Source organism: Lampetra fluviatilis, chromosome 11 (assembly GCF_964198595.1).
Source record: "Lampetra fluviatilis chromosome 11, kcLamFluv1.1, whole genome shotgun sequence".
Lineage (NCBI taxonomy): Eukaryota > Metazoa > Chordata > Hyperoartia > Petromyzontiformes > Petromyzontidae > Lampetra > Lampetra fluviatilis.
Window position 1 is genome coordinate 9,348,555 of NC_136285.1, and position 20,202 is coordinate 9,368,756.

At 42.6% G+C, this 20,202-nt stretch overlaps 1 protein-coding gene across 2 annotated transcripts in view; it reads right to left on the reverse strand.

Annotated features, from left to right (window-relative positions):
• Positions 1–20,202, reverse strand: part of LOC144934782 (semaphorin-3D-like) — a 44,274-nt gene that overhangs the window by 11,194 nt on the left and 12,878 nt on the right. Inside the window, exons 3-16 of one of the 2 annotated variants that reach the window (XM_078860924.1) lie at positions 19,916–20,076; positions 18,930–18,992; positions 18,247–18,366; positions 17,649–17,742; positions 16,979–17,107; positions 14,984–15,126; positions 12,984–13,098; positions 11,659–11,728; positions 10,993–11,137; positions 8,041–8,263; positions 5,022–5,110; positions 4,387–4,428; positions 1,805–1,956; positions 648–712 (exon numbers count right to left, since the gene is read on the reverse strand). In XM_078860924.1, the coding sequence (XP_078717050.1) occupies positions 648–712; positions 1,805–1,956; positions 4,387–4,428; positions 5,022–5,110; positions 8,041–8,263; positions 10,993–11,137; positions 11,659–11,728; positions 12,984–13,098; positions 14,984–15,126; positions 16,979–17,107; positions 17,649–17,742; positions 18,247–18,366; positions 18,930–18,992; positions 19,916–20,076 (1,611 nt within the window). Of the gene's footprint in view, positions 1–647; positions 719–1,804; positions 1,957–4,386; positions 4,429–5,021; positions 5,111–8,040; positions 8,264–10,992; positions 11,138–11,658; positions 11,729–12,983; positions 13,099–14,983; positions 15,127–16,978; positions 17,108–17,648; positions 17,743–18,246; positions 18,367–18,929; positions 18,993–19,915; positions 20,077–20,202 lie in introns of both variants that reach the window. The other variant, XM_078860923.1, reaches the window with a different exon arrangement.

Here is a 20,202-nt window from a genome sequence, read left to right on the forward strand (position 1 = left end):
CTACTCTTTCAGGGTGGCCAGAAAAAAATGTAACCCGTAAAAACAAAGTTTTTCACTATAAATCCTTTATATGCGTGGCGGCTAGAGTCCTCTCATCCTCTGGCTTGAGATGGCTGCCACCTATGGGTCAGATGAATGCCTGCCACCATTAAGCAATTGGTAATTAAATCTCATTTTTTTTTCCTAAAAAGTGTAAAATTTTGGAAAAAAATTTTCACGAAAATTAATTGTCACGCACAACGAGTCTGTGTGCAAAATGTCAGCTCGATTGGATCACGGGAAGTGAGTTAAAAAACGACCGAAAGATTTGCACGGTCGTAAGCGCGCAAGCAAGCAAGTGCGCAAGCAAGCAAGTGAACTTAATATAAAGGATTTAAAAAAGAATCGACAAAGTGGAAGAGCCCACACTTAATCTCCTCACGTACGACTCGCTGTGATGTGTCCATTTACCTTCAACTTGGTGGGGAATTTTAAGAAACTTGCACCGTCGTGTCAAATGCCATGCCGGACACTCAAAATAAGAACGGGCGACCTCTGGATTGCAACGTCCCAGTGCGTTTTAACCATTTTTCACCACAGCGGCGTCGACCTTCAACGCCTATCTGTTTAAAATACCGAGACATGATGACGATGTGAAGCCGACTTACTATCTTTGAGGTCCCGGCACTGCTCGTTCGGATCCCCGTGGCGGACATCCTGTCGTCTGGACCGCCTGTTGCTGCGTGCACAGAGAGTGCCACGGACAAACCATGGATAAGCATCTCTCCATCCTCTCCCTCCCCTCCCCTTTTTTTTGAAAGGATGTTGTATGACAAGTCGAGACAACGAGATTCACAGCTTTTGGAGGTCATCACGATTTATCTGTACGTATTAAAAAAACTCGTTTAAAGCAACTAATATTTACACACGGAGGGGCTGAGGCGAATTGTAAAGATACTGTGAACCGATGCCAAAATTTGCCCATTGTAAATTCTGATTGTGTTGAAATACAATTGTATTGTGTTTATGTTAGGGTTCATGGTTTGTAATGGCTATTATCGTAAGGGGGAGTTGGCATGCCTCTTAAGAGCAGTTCTATAAAGGCACGCAAAATAAATAGTTGGTTCATGGTTGAGGCTCAACAATGTTTTTAATGAACACATCATCCTAATCGTAGTCTGTGTTTCAATAAATCCACCCCTGAAATTAAAAGTGCGATCCTGTGCTCATAATATAGGGCCTACAAATATTGTGTTTAAAGCATTGAGCAACATGCAAATTCGAGACATAATCTCTCAAGTTCTCGTCAGATCTTAGAAGCTAACCCGGTTTGAGCCTGGGATTTTTGCACACAGCGTTGGTGTACGGTGTTTTTTTCTGCAATATTTTGCGGTCTTTTTTTGGATTTTCTGTTTGCACTTAGTCACATATTCACTTTAAGATGTTTTTTGTTTGTTTTTGTTTTTTGTTTGTTGCAGTTGCACCCGATTCAAGAGCCGAATGGCTCACAGGGCTATACCTAATAAATAAACTTGAACTTGAAGGGACACACGGGCAATGCTTTCCTGTAGCAATCTGTGCAGAGCTTTGCACGTAATTCCATTTTTACTATTGAGGGGTTTCTCCTGAGTCCTCCAGTTTCCTCCCACCACGAAGCCAAAACGCTCATTAATGGAACGGGCCAAACAATCCAACTCACGAGGGCCCCTTTAAAGATGACTCTTGAGACTCGGTAAGAGCTTTCCTGGGTTTGCTTTCAGTAATTCCCCCCCCCCGGGGAAGATTTCGCCGAGTCTCGCTGCCGGAGCTGGTGCCGAAGTGTCACCTCTTGGGCAGGTAGCGGGAGCAGGTGGCACCGTCCCAAGCACAGTAGGGGTCACGTGCCAGGCAGCACTCGGCGCACGCCTTCCCGTACACCTCGCAGCGATGCAGGGAGAGCTGAGCCAGCCCCGTGCGAGAGCCCACGTACAGCTGGTGCTGCACGACAAACAAAAAAACACCCGGCGATGATGTTTGTGAATATATTTTTGATAACAAAAAAAAACGATTTCATTTGTATGAGACTGGCATTTTTTTTTGCGTTGCGTTGATCCGCAATGGAACTGAAACCGTGAAAGGGAAGTGTGAGCGGGGCTTGGGGAAAGATGCATCACCAGAAAGGGACGATGGCTGATGGCCAAAGAATGATGGAGTGACAGCCAAAGAATGGAACGTGTCCAAGAGGTGGTCCACCGAGGAGATTGAGCGATGAATTCGGCTCGTCTGCAGGAGGCTAAGTGGATTATGAATTGTATCACGGGATCATCTTTATTTTATATATTTAATATAGCGCCTCAGGCATAAAAGGTGGCAGCTGCCTGGGAAGGCCTTCATACAGCAGTGGATTGATCATGGCTGGTGATGATGAGGAGAACACATTATTAATTATGACTTAGTGTGTTCTCAAGACAATCCTAATCATTGTCATGAACTTTCAAATGTACAACACTGTTCTTCTACAGGCCACCGGGACAACATGCTTCTCGTATAAGAGAGACGAAGGAGAAAAATAAATGTTGACTTAAAGCTTTCGTGACTGCAGGAATTCATATCCTTTGGGTCTTTTGGTAAAATCACGTAGATAGGTTCAAAGAAAATAACAAAAATAATAATAAAAAAACTACAACGTTTTAATCGCAACACAAGCGTTTGTCATCAGGAAGATGATGACGAACGCTTGTGTTGCGATCGAAATGTCGTAGTTTTTTATTTATTATTTTTTGTTATTTTCTTTGAACCTATCTACGTGGCTTTACCGAAAGACCCAAATAATATGAGAGAAATACACGTGAGAAGTCGAACATAGCAAGCAAGGTGCCAAGTGTGTTGTTATTTGGCATTGTGATTACTGATAGTTTTAATTTATTCCCCAACAGCAGATGCAGCGTAAAATAAAAAAAAACTTTACATCATTGTTGGACAGCTGCTTAGCATTCACCACTGCAGGAAGAATGCTTCCATTGTTCAGTAAAATCCTTCATTGTCAAGCAATTCGCCAGACCTGCCCTTTAAGCAGTCAGATTACAGGTAAACGCGGTCTCAAATTGACGGTTTCGAATTTTTAAAAGTTTTTTTTTATAATGTCAACATTTCTAAACACATCCATCCTTTGGTACTTTTCCAAGCTGTCACTCTGTGCCCACTGACAAATACCATACTTTTATTTGAATACCGTATTGAAAGAGGTGTCTGTTTAAACGTATTTTATTTTTACTTTCTGTGCGGATTTCGGTTCCGATTCGCACATTGACGAATGTCTCTTTTCATTAGATTTTTGGTGGCATATGTGGCGATGCTTTTGTCACCTGCAATTGGGAAAATTGGCTAGGGGCTGTATTTTTTTATCCTAGATGCGAACATAGTCCTTTATGTACGGCACCCCAATGAAAGCCATATCTCTTGGTAACAGAAGCGCACACATTCAATGCGGAGTTTTAATTTTGCACAGTGAATGTGCACAAACAAATGTGGTAATTGAGATTCAGACTATTGGTGTTGGTAGTGTTTGCTCTCGTTAAGGAAAATAGCTTTCAGCCGAGCAGAACGCTTATAAATGATTATTATTCACAAGATGCTTCCCAATCCCCCCAGGTTTTAGCTAGAATGAGCTCTTACACGTGTCAGCTGTGCACCCATGCATAGTAATTGAACTGATGAATTTAATGGAATGTCGGTGTGTGTATGTACTTACAATAATTTGGAATTATAATCATACCCCCCAACATATTTTAGATTTTTTCGTGAACCATTGGATGGGACGGTTATTTAATTCCTATATATTTGGGGTTCTTTATAGAGTGATATAACACGATGGTGAATTAAACAAAAATTTGTTTGGAATGCAGTCAAGAGTTGATAACAGATGGTGAGAGATGGTAAATGTATGGCTAACGTAACAGACACGTTCGCTTCGCCGAGTGCACAACTCCTCCAACAATTCATTACCCTGTCCTTGTTTCTGGTACAATATGCCCGTTATTTAGTAAATATTGTTAATGTGTGTTCTCTAAGCACCATTCCTGCCTGCACCATCTGACGCGTTCCCTTCCATTGTGGCCTCTTCCTTCTTACGGATCACTTTGACGTTGTTCTATGCTGATGCACCACGGATCCTCGAAAATTCGCTGGTTAAGTGTCTCAATGGGACTTTATGTAACACAAACATTGATTGATTTATATAGATGGAATTGAATGTATGTAAGAGGAATCGAAGCAGATTTGTAATGTTGAGTCCTTGCAATTGTCTCTCGATTTATGAAATAATTCATGCAAAAAGTAATGTATTATTAACATCACACAATATATATTAGAAAAAATATTCGAGAGTTGAAGTTGAAAGCAATTGATAAGTATGATTTGAATGCTTACCCTTTTTATAGATATTTTCATGCTGATGATTGGCGATGGTTCCTGGAAGTGAAAGAAAACGGTTGAATGTTTTAAAACTTATACAAGGTCGTTAACATTGTGGCATTCATAACATTACCTAACTCGGGGGGGGGTCCTCAGACTCCAATGATCGAGACCCATCACTGTCGGCCATTTTCACTTTTATCAATTCCATTTGGATACAAATTACACACCACACGCACCTGATTATTGGTAAACGCATACAAGATGATATGGACAGAACCAATAATCGTTGAAAGATGATCACACGCATACAATTATGGGATGCAGAATTGTATTCAGCTCTATCGCAGGGATCGTTTACCAAACATCAGGCGGATGTAGCAAGGAATAGCGAGTTTTATATTTTTAACAGAGGAGACTGGTAAAAGTGTTTAAAGGCCCGACTTGTGAGGTGCAAGGAATGGAGTTTAAAGATAATGTTGTAAATTTAGCTTCACGAACCGAAAAATAACACGTGTGGCATTTCTTATAGCTCCCCTCAAAACAAACCAAATGCAGTGCACGTTTGCTGGCGTTGCAATAATTCACATTATCACATTATAGTGGTGTTGGGTGCAAGTGTGCGGCATGCGTGTGGCATTCTTTTTTACCTTAAATACTCGAATTTCCTCCAGAACCACCTCCTCTGTGAACCGGTTTTCCTTGTTGATGGTTATTGCTTTGAGCACCAAGCCGGAATCTGAGGGCAATAAATCAGTTTTTCAATAAGTGTCTCGCCATGACCTATTCACATGGAGTCATTTTCTGGGCATTAGGGAACAAAGCTGTAACCAAAGATGTTTATGGATCGAACAATTATTACGATCACCATGAGAACACCGAGGCTCGGGTTACCCTGTTACGCCGTTTAAACAATGTTCAAACACTCGGACGATTTTTTAAGAAAGAGACCTGTTAGGCAGGACCGCTAAAAATCGGCTACGTTATTAGAAATTAATTACGAACGTCTTCTTGGTTCTTTTGGTAAAGTCACGTAGAAGGGAAGTAATAAAATAATACAAATAAAACATAATAAAATGAAATAATTCTCACGACGTTTCGGCTACAACGTCGTGAGAATTATTTCATTATATTATGTTTTATTTTTATTATTTTATTACTTCCCTTCTACGTGACTTTACCGAAAGAACCAAGAAGATGAATCCCTGCAGTCACGAAAGCTTTAAATCGAAATTTAATTACGAACGCTTTTACACGAGGATCCTTGTGGGTAATAGGTAAGCAAAGGCATGGTTAGTGTATATGGGAATTGTTTCGACAAAGCAACTAAATTATGTAAAATTCTAGTGTTGATTATATTATTTATATATATTTATAACTTATTGGTGGATTGTGCTTTCAAAGTCGTACAGATTTTGAAATAATGAGGCAAGACGTTGTCCTCACGACCACGTCATTAAGTTCCACTTAACATTTGCCCATTTAGCGCTTTGCTGGCATTCTATTCCATTCCGCCCATAGCTTGCCAGAGTGTTAAAAACACACTGATGGCCGCACAATAACACAATAGCTCGATAAAACATAATGATACAATTATGTGGGTGTTGAGGGCAAAGTTATAAAGTTATTTTTCCTCAACCGTGCCCCATCCTCTCATCACCTCCCCACCCCACCCAGGTAGTTGTCCCCACCCCCTTAGCCTTCCCCTGCACCAAGCTGTGCAGAGATGCGGTCCCATTCGCTCGCCTGTTATCAAGAAACAAGAACAGTCTGTCCAGGCACAACTCCTAAGGGCCCCTATCCCATGTGAATTTTACTGGGTGAACTTTGACGGCTTGCTGAGCTTGCATGTCCCGACTGGTTGTTTTTATTCATAAATAAAATTAAACCCGTTGAATGTAATTGATATTGTGTATTACATACTCTTAAAGCCATGTTATCGATGTCGTGTAATACGCTTAAAAAAAAATGTTTCTATTCCGTTAAACAATAGCTTCGTGTAAAGGGCGTGCGTAGAATAAGAGTGGTGATGTAGCCCCAGGTACATTTCAAAGATTCTAGGAAAGGGACCATGACCTCCAGCGGTAACCCTAACCCAGAGAAAGATTGATGAGGGAAGTTGGCATAGTTGTTAAAAACAGAAGGCTTGAAGTGAATCACGCTTAGGAGCTAACGTAAAGCAGCTGGATGCCCATTAGGTAGACGCTGGCGTATATAAAAACGCATGCGGCTCAGGGCTTCAATTATAGTGAGACGGGTTTAAATGGTGACAATTAAGCACAAATCACTGGAATAACTTTACGCTGTCAATTGGCCAAAATGGACTGCCATGGGTGTTCTGCTCGTATTATCCTACCACCTAATATATCAACTCTATCTCCCCTTAAGAGACTGAAAAGAAAGTAGCAAAACACTTTACACTGGGCTTATCCCACACTGTAATAATAGTAATAAAAATGTAAAGAGTTTACATAAATTAAGTCCTCCAGACATTTAGGAGAATTTAGTTTTGGAATATATAAGGCTATCTTCTTTAAAAACTGCTATTTTTTTTATCTGCATCTCTAGCAGGTCATTATAACCGTCGCGTTATCTCCCGCCGTGTTTTGTGTTGATGTTTGTGTAACGCATCTTGGATGTGAACTGTCTATCTTATCAGCAATGGAATGCAACCCTCTGCCACTCCCAAGGACCACACAGTAAACGGGATACCAATCTTCGCTGTGATCTTGTCAAAATAAAGTCATTGGTCACAATCGGCCAGAGTCAATCCGATGCTGGATGGTCTCAAAAAATGTGTCATCAGCCATGATCTATTCACTGCTGGATTAATGCCTTCCCCCCACTCCCATTCTGCCACCATCTCTCTCAATCCAGAGACGTAATAATTCATCGAGTGCCTGCACATGAGCTGATTTAAATGTATATATAGTATGTATGTTGAACTTATTTGGCGCCGTACGTAGCCAACCGTGCTAATTGGAGGTGTGGGGGACGACAACAAACCAAACACAAAAAAACAGTAATAGAGAAATGAGTTTTCAATCTAAATTTAACACATTCCTGCGGAGGGAGCTGATTGGGACGTTGGGTTGCTCGGTCAATGGCCAGGGTCAACGGCGGCGTGGTGTATTCCGCAAATATGCCCGACTGTGAGGGCGGGCACAAGCCGGCGTGAGTAGGTTAAACATTGAGTTTTATAAGGGCACCACGGGGTGACCAGCTCCTCCCCACCCAGCCCTACCCCTCCCACCACCCAGCCCCACCCTCCCTCCCCACCCAGCCCCTCTCCACCCAGCCCCTCCCCACCCTCCCCTCCCCTACCCACCCAGCCCCTCCCTCCCCACCCAGCCCCTCCCTGCACAACGGACACAATAATCCCCTGTGGGCTGGTGTAACCAGGAGGTTCCTACCAGTAAAAGTGCGTAGCTCCAGTGGCTTCCTAATATCGGAAGGAAGAGCATTCCAGACGGCCGCAGAAGCGCATCTGAAGGTTACCGCATTACGTGCGTCGATGGCGAGCCAAACGCCTCCGCTGCTTGCGAGAATGACCGGAGTTCGCGTGACCAGTTTACGCTCCTCGAAACCCAAACGAACAATAAGAATCCCGTAACGTCATAACGCCACGAGGACATCGCTTGCTCGGCACTAGCGGCGGCGAGCACTCACCCGTCCCCAGGAAGAGCACATCGTACTGGCCGTCAGTGGCCTCCACGCGGTCCACGGCGATGCGGGTCAGCGTGTCCCCCGTGCCGGCGCGCACGAGCAGCGGCCGCCCTCCAAGCGGCGCCACGGCCTCCCACACCAGCTGGTGCTTCCGCACGAACTCCAGCACGTCGTCCGGCAGCTCCCGTGTGGACGCGTAGGCCGCGTCGTACGTCCTGCTTGGGCACTGCGGGCAGCGGGGCATAGCAGCGAGCGGGTTGTTGGTGTGGGCAGCTTGGCCTGTGCTCTTGCGCTTCTCCCTCTCGGTCCGTGCTCATGCTGCACGATTTGCGATAGCGTCGCCGCGTAGGTGCACGCCGGCGTGCCGACTAAGTTCTCCGAAGTGTTTTTTTCAGGTCGTACCGGCACCTCCGATAATAGCACGGTTGGCTACGTGCGGCGCGAAAGAAGTTCAACGTACATATGCACTGCGTGGTGTTTGGCACGATGTCCGACGTTTAGATCCACGTGCTGGGAGACTTATTTAGTGGGAGCGAAACGGCCAACATCGTGCCAAACTAAAACTTGGCACAACCTGAAAACGTGTCGGAGCGTCGTTATCAGGATCTGTGTTTCAACTGTGCATGGTAACTTTACACGCTTATAACAATCGTATGATGATAGATAAGTTGTGGTATGTGTGTGCAATATGGCGGACTACACCATAGAAATCCTGGAGCAGATAAATGCAACTGCCTCTCATAATGCTTGAACACATAGGAGAATGTGTATTTTGAGAGCAAGCGAATAAGGAAGGTCATGTTTTTATTACTCGGGCATTGGGAAGGGGGCTAAGGGGGTACAGGGCAAAGCAGAAGAGGAGATGACATGTTAAAGGTGTGAATGAAGACACTTAATGGCAACAGTGACCGTCAGTCATACGCTGAGGAGATAAGGAAGGGTCTTGTGCCTCGACTCGAACAGTGTATGCAGTGTGGGTGTCAATATGGATTGGATTTCAGACAGTTGGGGCATAGTGGCAGTAGATGTGAAGGTGTAGACCACCCACTGAACAGAGATTGACTGGGGATTTTGCCAGAAAGCCTTGGTTGCTCGAGCCGATGGGATGGAGAGGGTAATGCAGTGAAATGAGACGAGAGGTATACGTGGCGGTGAGTCGATGGATGATTTTGAAGGTGATGAGAGTGATCTTGTAGTTGATCTGGGATTATATTGGAAGCCTTGGGGAGTGACCTGAAAATGGGGGAAATTTGGTGTCACTCACGTGTGTGGGTAACGAGTCTGGCTGCTGCGTTTCGTATCGTTTTGGGTTTCGGAGGCCAGGGATTTGGATGGGGACATGGCTGGGGAGTTACAGAAGTCGAATCAAGATGTTATCGAGGTGTACGAGAAGGGTTTTGGCGGCAGATGGGGCAAATAAGTTGCAGAGGCAGACGATGTTGCGCGAGGGAGATCGGATGCCTCGGCACATGGAGATGTCATGGAACAAGGGGAGTTCTTGGCTGAGAATTTGGAAAAGGCAAGCATAAAAATAGAATCGATTACGAAGTACATAACCTTTTTTGGCGATGAGACCAACTTTTGTTGGCAACATTCAACAAATTGATAAACACGTAAGGTGGATCACGGGATGGGGAGGGAGTTCTACAGTTTGAAGAAGCTTTGGTCTCGCTTTACTGAAATGAAAACAACTATCACCTTGAGGAGAATGGCCTTGCAAAGGCTGGCTGCTTTAGAGTTATAATTGAGCAAAGTATGTGTTTTTCCAAGGCGAGTAATTTAACTGTCAAAATGATGAAATAATGTTCCTGGGATAACAAATAACACAACGACTACCTTGGAATGGCATCAATGGCAGAGAGGGCCTTTGAAGAGTTACTGGGCTAAGCATTCATTTGTTCTGGTATGTGGAACATTAGTGCTTGCCAATTACATCTGCAGTTATTCGTCATGCTGTATACATGAGTGGTATTATAATGGTATTTTCAGACACTTAGCACATGTTTTACCATTAAATTGCGTGGCTTTTATGAAGCACTCCTTCAAGTATTTGGCTGTCGGTATGAACTATTTTATCCTATAATTGTCAAATTTTACAAGGGTTTCTAAACCCCATCTGTTTGGGTTTAATACTTCTAAATTTAATATGGACTTCCTTGAGCCCAGTTATCAAAATTCATAATAGAGGAGGATGACATTTTAATTAACAACCAGAATGTATAATTGTACACTACCTAAGACCTTGAAGGCATTGGATTTATCAGCTACGTGGTCGAAGCCTCTTTGCAATGGACCCGTATTAGGAAGTCCAAGTTACTGCCAGCATAACACGTAATTTTATTTCACATATTGCTTATATTAATTAACATGTGTGTGTATATATATATATATAAATATAAAAACACAAGTCTTTGAAAATATATGTAGTTTTTTGTACGCATTGCCCACTAAAATGATTTTCAATGGTGGAAAAAGTTAATGGAGTTTATGAACTCTTGCGACATTTCTGCGTAGTCTGAAAAAACACATTAAATTGTTTGTGGTATTTCTCAACTCGTCAGGTGTGTTATTTAAAATGGTACAATATTAACTTCGATTGCTATCATTCACAAAGTTAATTAGAAGGCCTCAAAGGTGATGTGTTAAGTAATATTCGCATGATGGACCCATGGCAAGTTCGTTATTTATGTCTGCAGTCATCAACTCAGTGTTAGTTGTGTTTCTCATATCATAATTTTCCAATGAAATCTGCTGGAAACCATTCATTATTTTTTATGGCTCTTTATCAAATGTTATGCCCTGACCATTGTCTGTCATAAACAGCAGCATCAACAACAGACTACATTGTATACTAAGGTCCATAATGTAACAGACATTCAATTAGTGTACATTTTAAATGTTTTTTTTCTTCAAAAGTCCAGACTGTCGAAAGTTGACTGTTGTGCCACCACCTACTGTGCCAGGTCGTGGATATGGAATCCGGTTTTTGAAGTCCACCCACTGGTGGTCTGGGCCCTCCTTGTGTGCAAAGGGGCCATGGAACGCGGCACGGATGTCGGACATGCTGTACATGCACACGGCGGAGCCTCTGAACACCGAGCTGAAATGAGAGAAAAAAAATCCGGTAAGTCGCTCGCAAGGTCACGCACATTTTTCACAGGCACAGGGCTCCTTGAGCAGAAATTGAATGTTGAATAAAGCTGATAAGACACTTTGTTTGATAACGCTGCCCTTCGTTTGCACAGGGAAGCTTCGCCAAGTGTTAAGAAGCCATTTTTGCAGGGGGGGGGGGGGGTCTTGCAATTTGGATAAATAGCGAATTCCGTTAAGCAGTGTGGCATGTGGGAAGAGACTTGAGTGTCCGGAGAAAACCCCCTGCATATGTAAGAGTAATGCTCCCACCTCTGCAAAGATAAATTAAATGATCCATTAATGTATTGCCATATTCTGGCCACTTTATATCTTCAAGTTCATCTAAATTTTTCTTAGAAATTCCATTCAGAAGATATAGCATTTATTTTAGTCATCTGGGAGAGTTTGATTTAAGATGTAGAATTAATGCCTGTGTCGTGAATATATTAGGATAAATCGTCTGTCCGAAATTGAGACTTGCATGCTCACCTTGATGTTGTAAACACAGCGTAGATAATTGGGTTTCTGTCATCTTTATTGGGAAGCAAAAACACATCTCCTGTGGAATAAACAAAATCCACAAGTGTAGTTAAAGGCCAATCGAGCATTGTATCTGCCCATCACCATAATGGACGTGGTGATCCATTTACAGACACCCCACCGATTTATGACGACACCCTTCTCGACAGGGCATTTGATACCGTGAAAGTGACAGCTCCATATTTTAACGGAGGAGATATGAAACTTGTATTGAGGTTGGTGGGAGGCAGAGCTAGAGGCTATACACTTCTCCAGTGTGTTTCGGGGGTTATGCATTGTACCATCGTGTAGAACAACACATGGCACGGACAGCTGTACAGCAGCACAGTGACATCCTACGCAGTGGTATGCAGAGTAGAGGCTTTGAAGTTAAAGTTTTTCCTGTCTGTTATTTTTAGTGGGGTATCTATAAATGGATCACAATATATACGTGTAATGACGAGTTTGACACACTTCTTTTGAGACGACACTTTATTGAAGACACGTTCACTTGACACCAGGCAGAGACCCCCACTGGAACAACCCCGGAGTCTCCCGTGCATCTCCCCCTTATATACCGACACGAGGCCACGCCCCCCTTCTCGATCATTCTCGCTGATTGGACGCTCGCTCCACCGGCAGACTCCACCGTCCTCTTCCATCACCTGACCACGCTCCCTTCTCGATCATTCCCGTAGCCACCAGTCCCTTCACACTCTAGGCTGACTCCCCCGTCATTACCTCCCGTGGCCACTAGTCCCTTCGTATTGCAGGCCGACTCCCTCGTCATTACCTCCCGTGGCCACCAGTCCCTTCATACTGCAGGCTGACTCCCCCGTCATTACCTCCCGTAACCACCAGTCCCTTCACACTCGCAACTGATACCCCTGTCATTACCTCCCGTGGCCACTAGTCCCTTCGCACTGCAGGCTGACTCCCCCATCATTGCCTCCCGTGGCCACCAGTCCCTTCATACTGCAGGCTGACTCCCCCGTCATTACCTCCCGTAGCCACCAGTCCCTTCACACTCGCAACTGATACCCCTGTCATTACCTCCCGTGGCCACTATTCCCTTCGCACTGCAGGCTGACTCCCCCGTCATTACCTCCCGTGGCCACCAGTCCCTTCACACTGCAGGCTGACTCCCCCGTAATTTCCTCCCGTAGCCACCAGTCCCTTCAAACTCGCAGCTGATACCCCTGTCATTACCTCCCGTGGCCACTAGTCCCCTCACACCACATGCAGGCTCTATTGTAATAACATCTGTAACATGATCGAAAGAACACAAGTCTTACTGAGCTCGTCGAAGTGTGTGTCAATGTCATTGGGTCCTGGGATAGAGCACACGAGGCGCGCCTTCAGGAACGTTGTCCACTTGTTAACCAAGCTTCTTTGGCCACCCATGTCATTCTGGCGAACACAAAGGTCACACAACACTTACACCGGGTCAACGATACCTAACGGACAGAGAGAGAGAGAGAGGCAGACTGTCACGTGCCTCCCAAAGTAAGCGATTTCAATTATTCGGGGGCTGCATTCCAATGACGTAAGAAAGGAAATGATTGAACGTGACGCCTGCAATGCGGTGCTTTGGAGGCAAGGGTTGACGGATCGCATCGATTTCAGACTTCCAAACATGCCGGGCAGTGAAGTCGCCAAGTGGGAGTCCAGTCAAGGTGGGGTTTGCGTCGACATTTGAGTGACACCTCTTTGTAGGCACGGGTTTTTCTCCTAGATATTTTAAAAATAATTTCTTCCCACATGCAACAACCCTTTTAACATTTAAATGATCATATTTCACAATATAGGACCTTTCCAGAAGAAAAGAGAGGACTAAAATGTGGAGAGAATGGAACGCTCATTTTCTTGGTTCTTTCGGTAGTCACGTAGAATGGAAATAATAAAATAATAAAAATACAACTCTGTCTTCTCGACAGACCTGGTCTCCACCTGAGGACGGCTGCTTGCGTTGTGGCCGAAACGTCGTGAGAATTGTATTTTATTATGACTTTACCGAAAGAACCAAGAAGATGAATCCCTGCAGTCACGAAAGCTTTAAATCGAAATGGAACGCTCATTGTTTTCGTTGCAACAACTCAAGTAATTGAGTGTTGAGAAACAAAAGTTGGAGTTGAGTTGGCCTTTATTTCATTTGATGTTGTATTGCATGTAACGTTCTTAAGCTGCAGTCGCTACAAGGTATTCCATCACATTAATGCAATTCATAATCAACGTTTTTGGGTTTAGATCGCGTTGTTTATAAATGTGTCGTAACCCTCCACCACCCGACACGGCCAATCAGTAAAAGAGTGTCACGTTGACAAAAGACAAATAGTTCACTGCTTTAGCCCACCGGTGTGTTGAAGCGAATTGCCCGATGATGCTGGATGCAATTACCAACGAAACGTCGTACTCAAAAATTGTAAATGTTGTGGTTTCACGCTTCAACACACCGGTGGGCTAAAGCAGTGAACTATTTGTCTTTTGTCAATGTGACACTTTTTTACTGATTGGCCGTGTCGGGTGGTGGAGGGTTACGACACATTTATTTATAAATAACGCGATCTAAACCCAAAAACGTTGATTATGAATAATATTGGTCGCGAAAGCCTACGTGTTAAACATTAATGCAAGCCTGCAGGGACTATCTAAGAATATCTTGCGATATGGACTTTGCCACAAGTAAGCATCACAATATCGCCTATTGGGTGAGAATACCTCTCAGTCTTTGTGTTGGCAAAGCGATATGCTTTTCATAAAAATACACCCATAAGAAATATATGAGATTAGATATTCTCCTATAAAGTTTGATCTTTTTAAGCAATTGTAAAATGCTCAGATATTTATGTTATCGATAAACGCAAAGTTAGTAACACATACTTTTTTATAGCATGATGCATTACACACGAGTAGAAACATGGGTTTATTGAGGATGTATTTGCAACGTTTGTTGCACAATGTTTTTTATTTGATGGTTCTTGAATTTTCGAGTTGGTATTCCCTACAATTAGCCCTTGCTATTGGATAAAGAGAACATACATTATGAATCCACATGTAGATGTGACAACCTTTTATTAACGTATAAATACCATTCCATAATTAACTTATCATCCAAAAAAACGCGAAAGCATTCCCCCCCCCCAAATAGTTTGAATTTAAACCAAGCCATTTTGTCCTTTTGCATTCTCCAGAAAAAAAACTCAGCAAAATATGGAACATCGCAGCAGGCGCAGTACATGACTACTGAACTAGATGCTGGAAGATAACTTGGTTAGAAGCTTCAATTGGAACTTACTTTGCAGACGCGAGCGACCCGAGAGTAAATGGCTTTGTCTGAGGCTCCTGCCTCAATGCCGTACTCCCAAAAGAATACATAAACCTTGTCGTCATCGGGGTTCTGGCTTTCTGGGATTACAAAGGAACCCACAAAATTGGGTTCTGCAAGGGGGAGAGAAAAAAAAACCCAACAGCTTAAAAATAAACCAATTCGGGCAGTGGTGCACAGCGACAAATAATAAAAACACAAAACATTCGCTGATAATAAAAATGGGTGGCATTTCGAGAAGCTGACAGAAATGTCACTGGCAATGAAGAGGGGCTATTTCCTGAAATGTTGCCTGTTATATATATGCACAGTATATACACGTTTCCTTTTTAAGACAATGTTATAGACATTAAACAAATGGCTTTGTATTTCAATGTATATAATCAGAAAGATGATCCATAATACAGTTTTTTCGGTTAGATCGCGTAAATATATAAATGTTTCGTTAAACCCGCCACCACCCGACACAGCCAACTAGTAAGGGTTGTCACGTAAACAGAACGTGCCAATTCATCACTAGTATAGCACACCAGTGTGTTGGAGAGCCAAGCACAATAGTTTCAATCTAAGTACGACGTTTCGCAAGTAACTACAACTAGCTTCATCAGGCGCCTGCCAGATTTGTGGGGAGCATAGAAAATTGCAAATGTCATGGCTTGGCTCTCCAACACACCGGTGTGCTGTACTAGCGACGAATTGGCACGTTGTGTTTACGTGACAAACCTTACTAACTGGCTGTGTCGGGTGGTGGCGGGTTTAACGAAACATTTATATATATAACCCAAAAAAAACCTTATGGATAATATTGGTCGCGAAAGCCTACGTCTTAAACTGAGAAAAATAATGCATGCTTTTTTACGAAAACGTTTGAATGGTGTGTGCATGAGTGGCTATGTAAGGGCAGGATTTGTGGCGGAACAGTGGAATACCAATTTGAAACTATTAAAATTACTGAAAATGTTCAAAGTCTATTATAACATCGATACTTTCAATCAAACTTTGATTGCAGCCAGGTGCATGTACACAGTGAAGTATTTGTTCAAGAGCACAGCAGTATTCACTTGGAAAATCTGGTACAATGCATTTATTAACACTGCAAGGAGAATGGACAGTACTGTGCTTTGATCCACTTTGAAATACAGGACGCTTTGTAAAAATGTGTTCATGGTGGCCTTATTGTGTGGCAGTAACTGAGAAATAGTGGGGTTTTGGAAAAAAAGATAACCATCGCCCCCACCAGACATCCCAACTTCCTCCTAATGAGACTCAAACCAGTGTGTGTGGTGCATGTGTGAATTGACCATAGAGAAAAGTGGCACTAAACAGTGAGACTTATGCTGGTCAAAGTTTAAGGTCACAAGACCCCGTATAACTGTGGTTCGTAAAAGTGTAGGAAAGAGTTGGGCAGGATGTAATATTTAAGCCCATAAAGCTCATCTCGCTATGAATAAAAAAATCTATATCCATACAGTTCACACGAACAGGAATGCGCTGTGCATATATTTTTTTTATGGAAGTCTTGCTCACATTACTATCATTTGTTTCCTATTAATCCCAATACCCCAACTCTTTGAATAAAGCCACTGTTCCTCTTCCACCAGCAGCAGATGTCCCATGCATCTGGAAATTTTATTGCAATTTTTCGTGAAACTGAACGTATTGCTTCCTGTAATACACATGACCATTTATTTAAAAAATTAAAGGAAGTTAAGGTATTTGAATTATTGAGACCCATATGAGGTTTCTGCCTTGCAATACTTCATCACACTCATTCATACAATGCGCCAAATATCCCAATGCAGGCCCATTGTTTTAACTAGTCTTGAGGCTCTGTGATGTTTTCATTGACAAAAAAAGGGCATTCATATTTATATGTATAAAATGTAAACTATTTTGTGGTGACATAATTAATAAATTATACACATAGAAAAACAGAACACGAACATGATGCATTGTGTCACTTACCATTAAGCCAGTGTGGATCAGACTGTTCTGTTCGGATTAGCGGTATCTCATTGTGGTGATTTTTGTTTCCAAATAATCCCCAGTCTTTACCCATGAAGTCCGACACTGTTGCTGCGTACAACTCTGTGCCTGCAAACGTTCACACACATTCATGATACCCATCGGCTTTATAAACACATTGCGTGTATCTTATTTGTATTTTATTAATATATGCAAGGCTTGTGCGTTTCATTAACTGTGTGATAACTTTCACTAAACTATGAAATTACGTAATTATTGATGAGGTTAAATATTTTGAATTATTTCCATGGATGTGTGTCGATGAGACTCTCGCCTGATTTTAAAAGCCACCGAATCGTTCGTAATACCATTTGTCTTTTGGATATCACTTTAATGCAATTATCGTGAAATGTGTTTTTTTTTATCAACGTATTTTCTAGTTAGCAATGAGAGGGGCATACCAACATAGGACATTTCATAACAATATGGTTACAAATTGAAGGCAAATAAAACAATGTTCATCTCATAGACTAGACATGTCAACGCAATATTCCCTTACCATTAAATCTTCATGTGTTGGCTGTGCCTAGCATTTCTATTCTGTTGTACTGCAGGCAAGTATGCAGGCAGTATTTAAGTTGAATTTTGTTTTCTCTTTTCTACAACTTACCAGCCATGACGGACGTGGTAGCTTGTGCAGGATCATAGGGACATTTTCCTCGGCCAGACTCAACACTGTGCCAGTTCAGCATAAATAAAGGCTCCTGTTTTATGCAAAGACAAACAATAACAGAACTATGTCAACAATCCGAACAACCAATTACACACTCACAGCATTGCCAATACATCAGTGCAATGGGTCCTCTCCTCTGAATAATGGCCATTGCCTGACAACTTCGCTTATTATCTGGGTTTTGAGTGTTTCTAGGCAGACATTCTTTCTGTCTCCACATAGTTATACAAATATGTGCTAGTCCATTGGCCTGTTGGCTTTGAAGATCGATATTACCCACCAGCTGTTGTTTAATGAAGTAAAATGTAACTAAATATTGGTCGGGAAAGCCAATAGGCTCTTGACATACAAATATTTGTTTTATTAATATGCGGAGAAACATAACAGCGTTCTGCTTGCATTTATGAATTCGCCTAGAAAGGACCGCATAACGAGTTTGGGTACAACGTACGTTTGGGTTTAATTGTAAGTCACTGTAAACGATCGCAAGGGTTAACCCTTGCCAGCCCATTTAAAAACAAATCAATCACGTTACCTTTACCCTGAAGCCCATTTCCAAGAAGGCACAAGTCGGGTGGAAAGCCCCGGTCCCACAGACATACACGTGGCTCTGGTTGTACGAGTGCAGAACCCGGATGAAATTTGCACAGTCCGTCTGTAATGAAGATGTCAAATGAGAATCGGCATTAGGAATTCAGGCCATGCTAGACTTGCCAACTTTACAGATTTAACCGATATTTTAAAACCCTTTTACCGACGAATACATATTTTGAAGGCTAGTCATAACACAAAATAAATAGTGAAAAAAAAAACATAAATTGACACAATTTTACTTTACAAATTGGTATGCGCTAAAAGGGTTTACAAATCGCCAGCCCGCCGCTTTAATTCGTTGGGTTGGCAAATTGTGAGCAATGTTGGAATGAGAAAAACAATATGCAGCTGCATGGCATGAAAGCAAATGTTATGAAGAATGTCCAGTCATTATAATAAGAAACCCTAGAGTTTTCTAATAAGAGACGATTGGTCCCTTGTTTCCTTCTGATTGTCTACGTGGCTTAATAGACGTTTTTATTACTAACAACATAATTATTTTGAATGTATTAGGTGTGTCTCATTGGATTTACTTGTTTAACAATATTACTTCTGTGTGCGCTTTTAACCAAAATAGCATGAACGTTTCGACTTGTTTATCAACCCGTCACATGTACTGCTCACTTGTTCACTCTTTCCTGCCAGCAAGCATCTCTTCATCTGGTCCCTGTTGGGGTTCCACACCATCTACAGAAAATATCACAAAAATACAAACCCCACGGGACACCATGCTGAGTTACACGCAGTACAAACCGAAACTGCATTGGAGAGCTGTACAGCACAACCGTGAAAACCTACGCAGGACTACAACTCGGGACAAAAGAGGTTTTTATATTTTGTAAAGTAAATTGTGATTTGAATCACTTTACGTATGGGGCACGGTTATTGGTGCCCAGTTCCGGTATGGATACCACGAACCACTGATGGTAGCTGTGGTCAGGAATCGAACTCAAGTCACCGGATTAATGCCTTTGTTAACGTTAACTAAATACATCAATGCCCCAGTGCCCACTTAACATATGGCACCAAGCATTTGTATGTGAAAGGATAGCATTGCACGTGTGCCCTACGGGAAAACCAGACGTCAAGTCGTCAAGTGGACCACACGCGAGTTGGTGCATCTCCCATCTGGGTTTGAATTAACCCCCTTCCTTCAGCTGTCATCGAGCTGACTAGTAACATACTCTTAGTTCTTTCGGTAAAGTCACGTAGGTAAAAAAATTAAATTAAAATTAATAAAAATAAAAAATAAAAACAATAAAATCACGACGTTTCGGAGGCATCAAGATATTTTGCTGTGACAGTTTCACCTGAAGACGAAAGCTTGTGTTGCCTCAGAAACGTCGTGATTTTTTTTTTTTATTATTTTTTTTTTTTATTATTTTTTTTAATTAATTTTAATTTCATTTTTTTTACCTACGTGACTTTACCGAAAGAACTAAGAGTATGAATCCTTGCAGTCACGAAAGCTTCAAATCTAGAACTGACTCATAACGTTCTCTACCCGGGCCACCCTCACAAACACAATTGCATCAATAGACACATTTGCTGTGCTTTTATATATATATATTTTTTTAACGAGGCGTTAGGTTCTTGCGGTCCCCTCGCACCTTCCTCGGCTGGTGGTTGAGGTCGTCAAGATTGAGCAAGAAAACGGCGTTCTTGGCGCCGACGAGCAAGCGCCCGCGCTCTTCATCCAGGAGGAGCGTCTGGAAGTCGGAGCTCTCGTGGGAGCCCAGGAACAGCGCGGAGCTGTTGGACAGGAGCAGCTCTGCAGCGAAAAAAATGTACAGCGATCGTTAGGGAATCACCAAGTGCCGAGGTGGTCGGGCAGGTAGGAGGTCGGAGGTGCTGGGATGGCACACACCGCTGTCATCCTGGCTTTGAATCCCAGGCA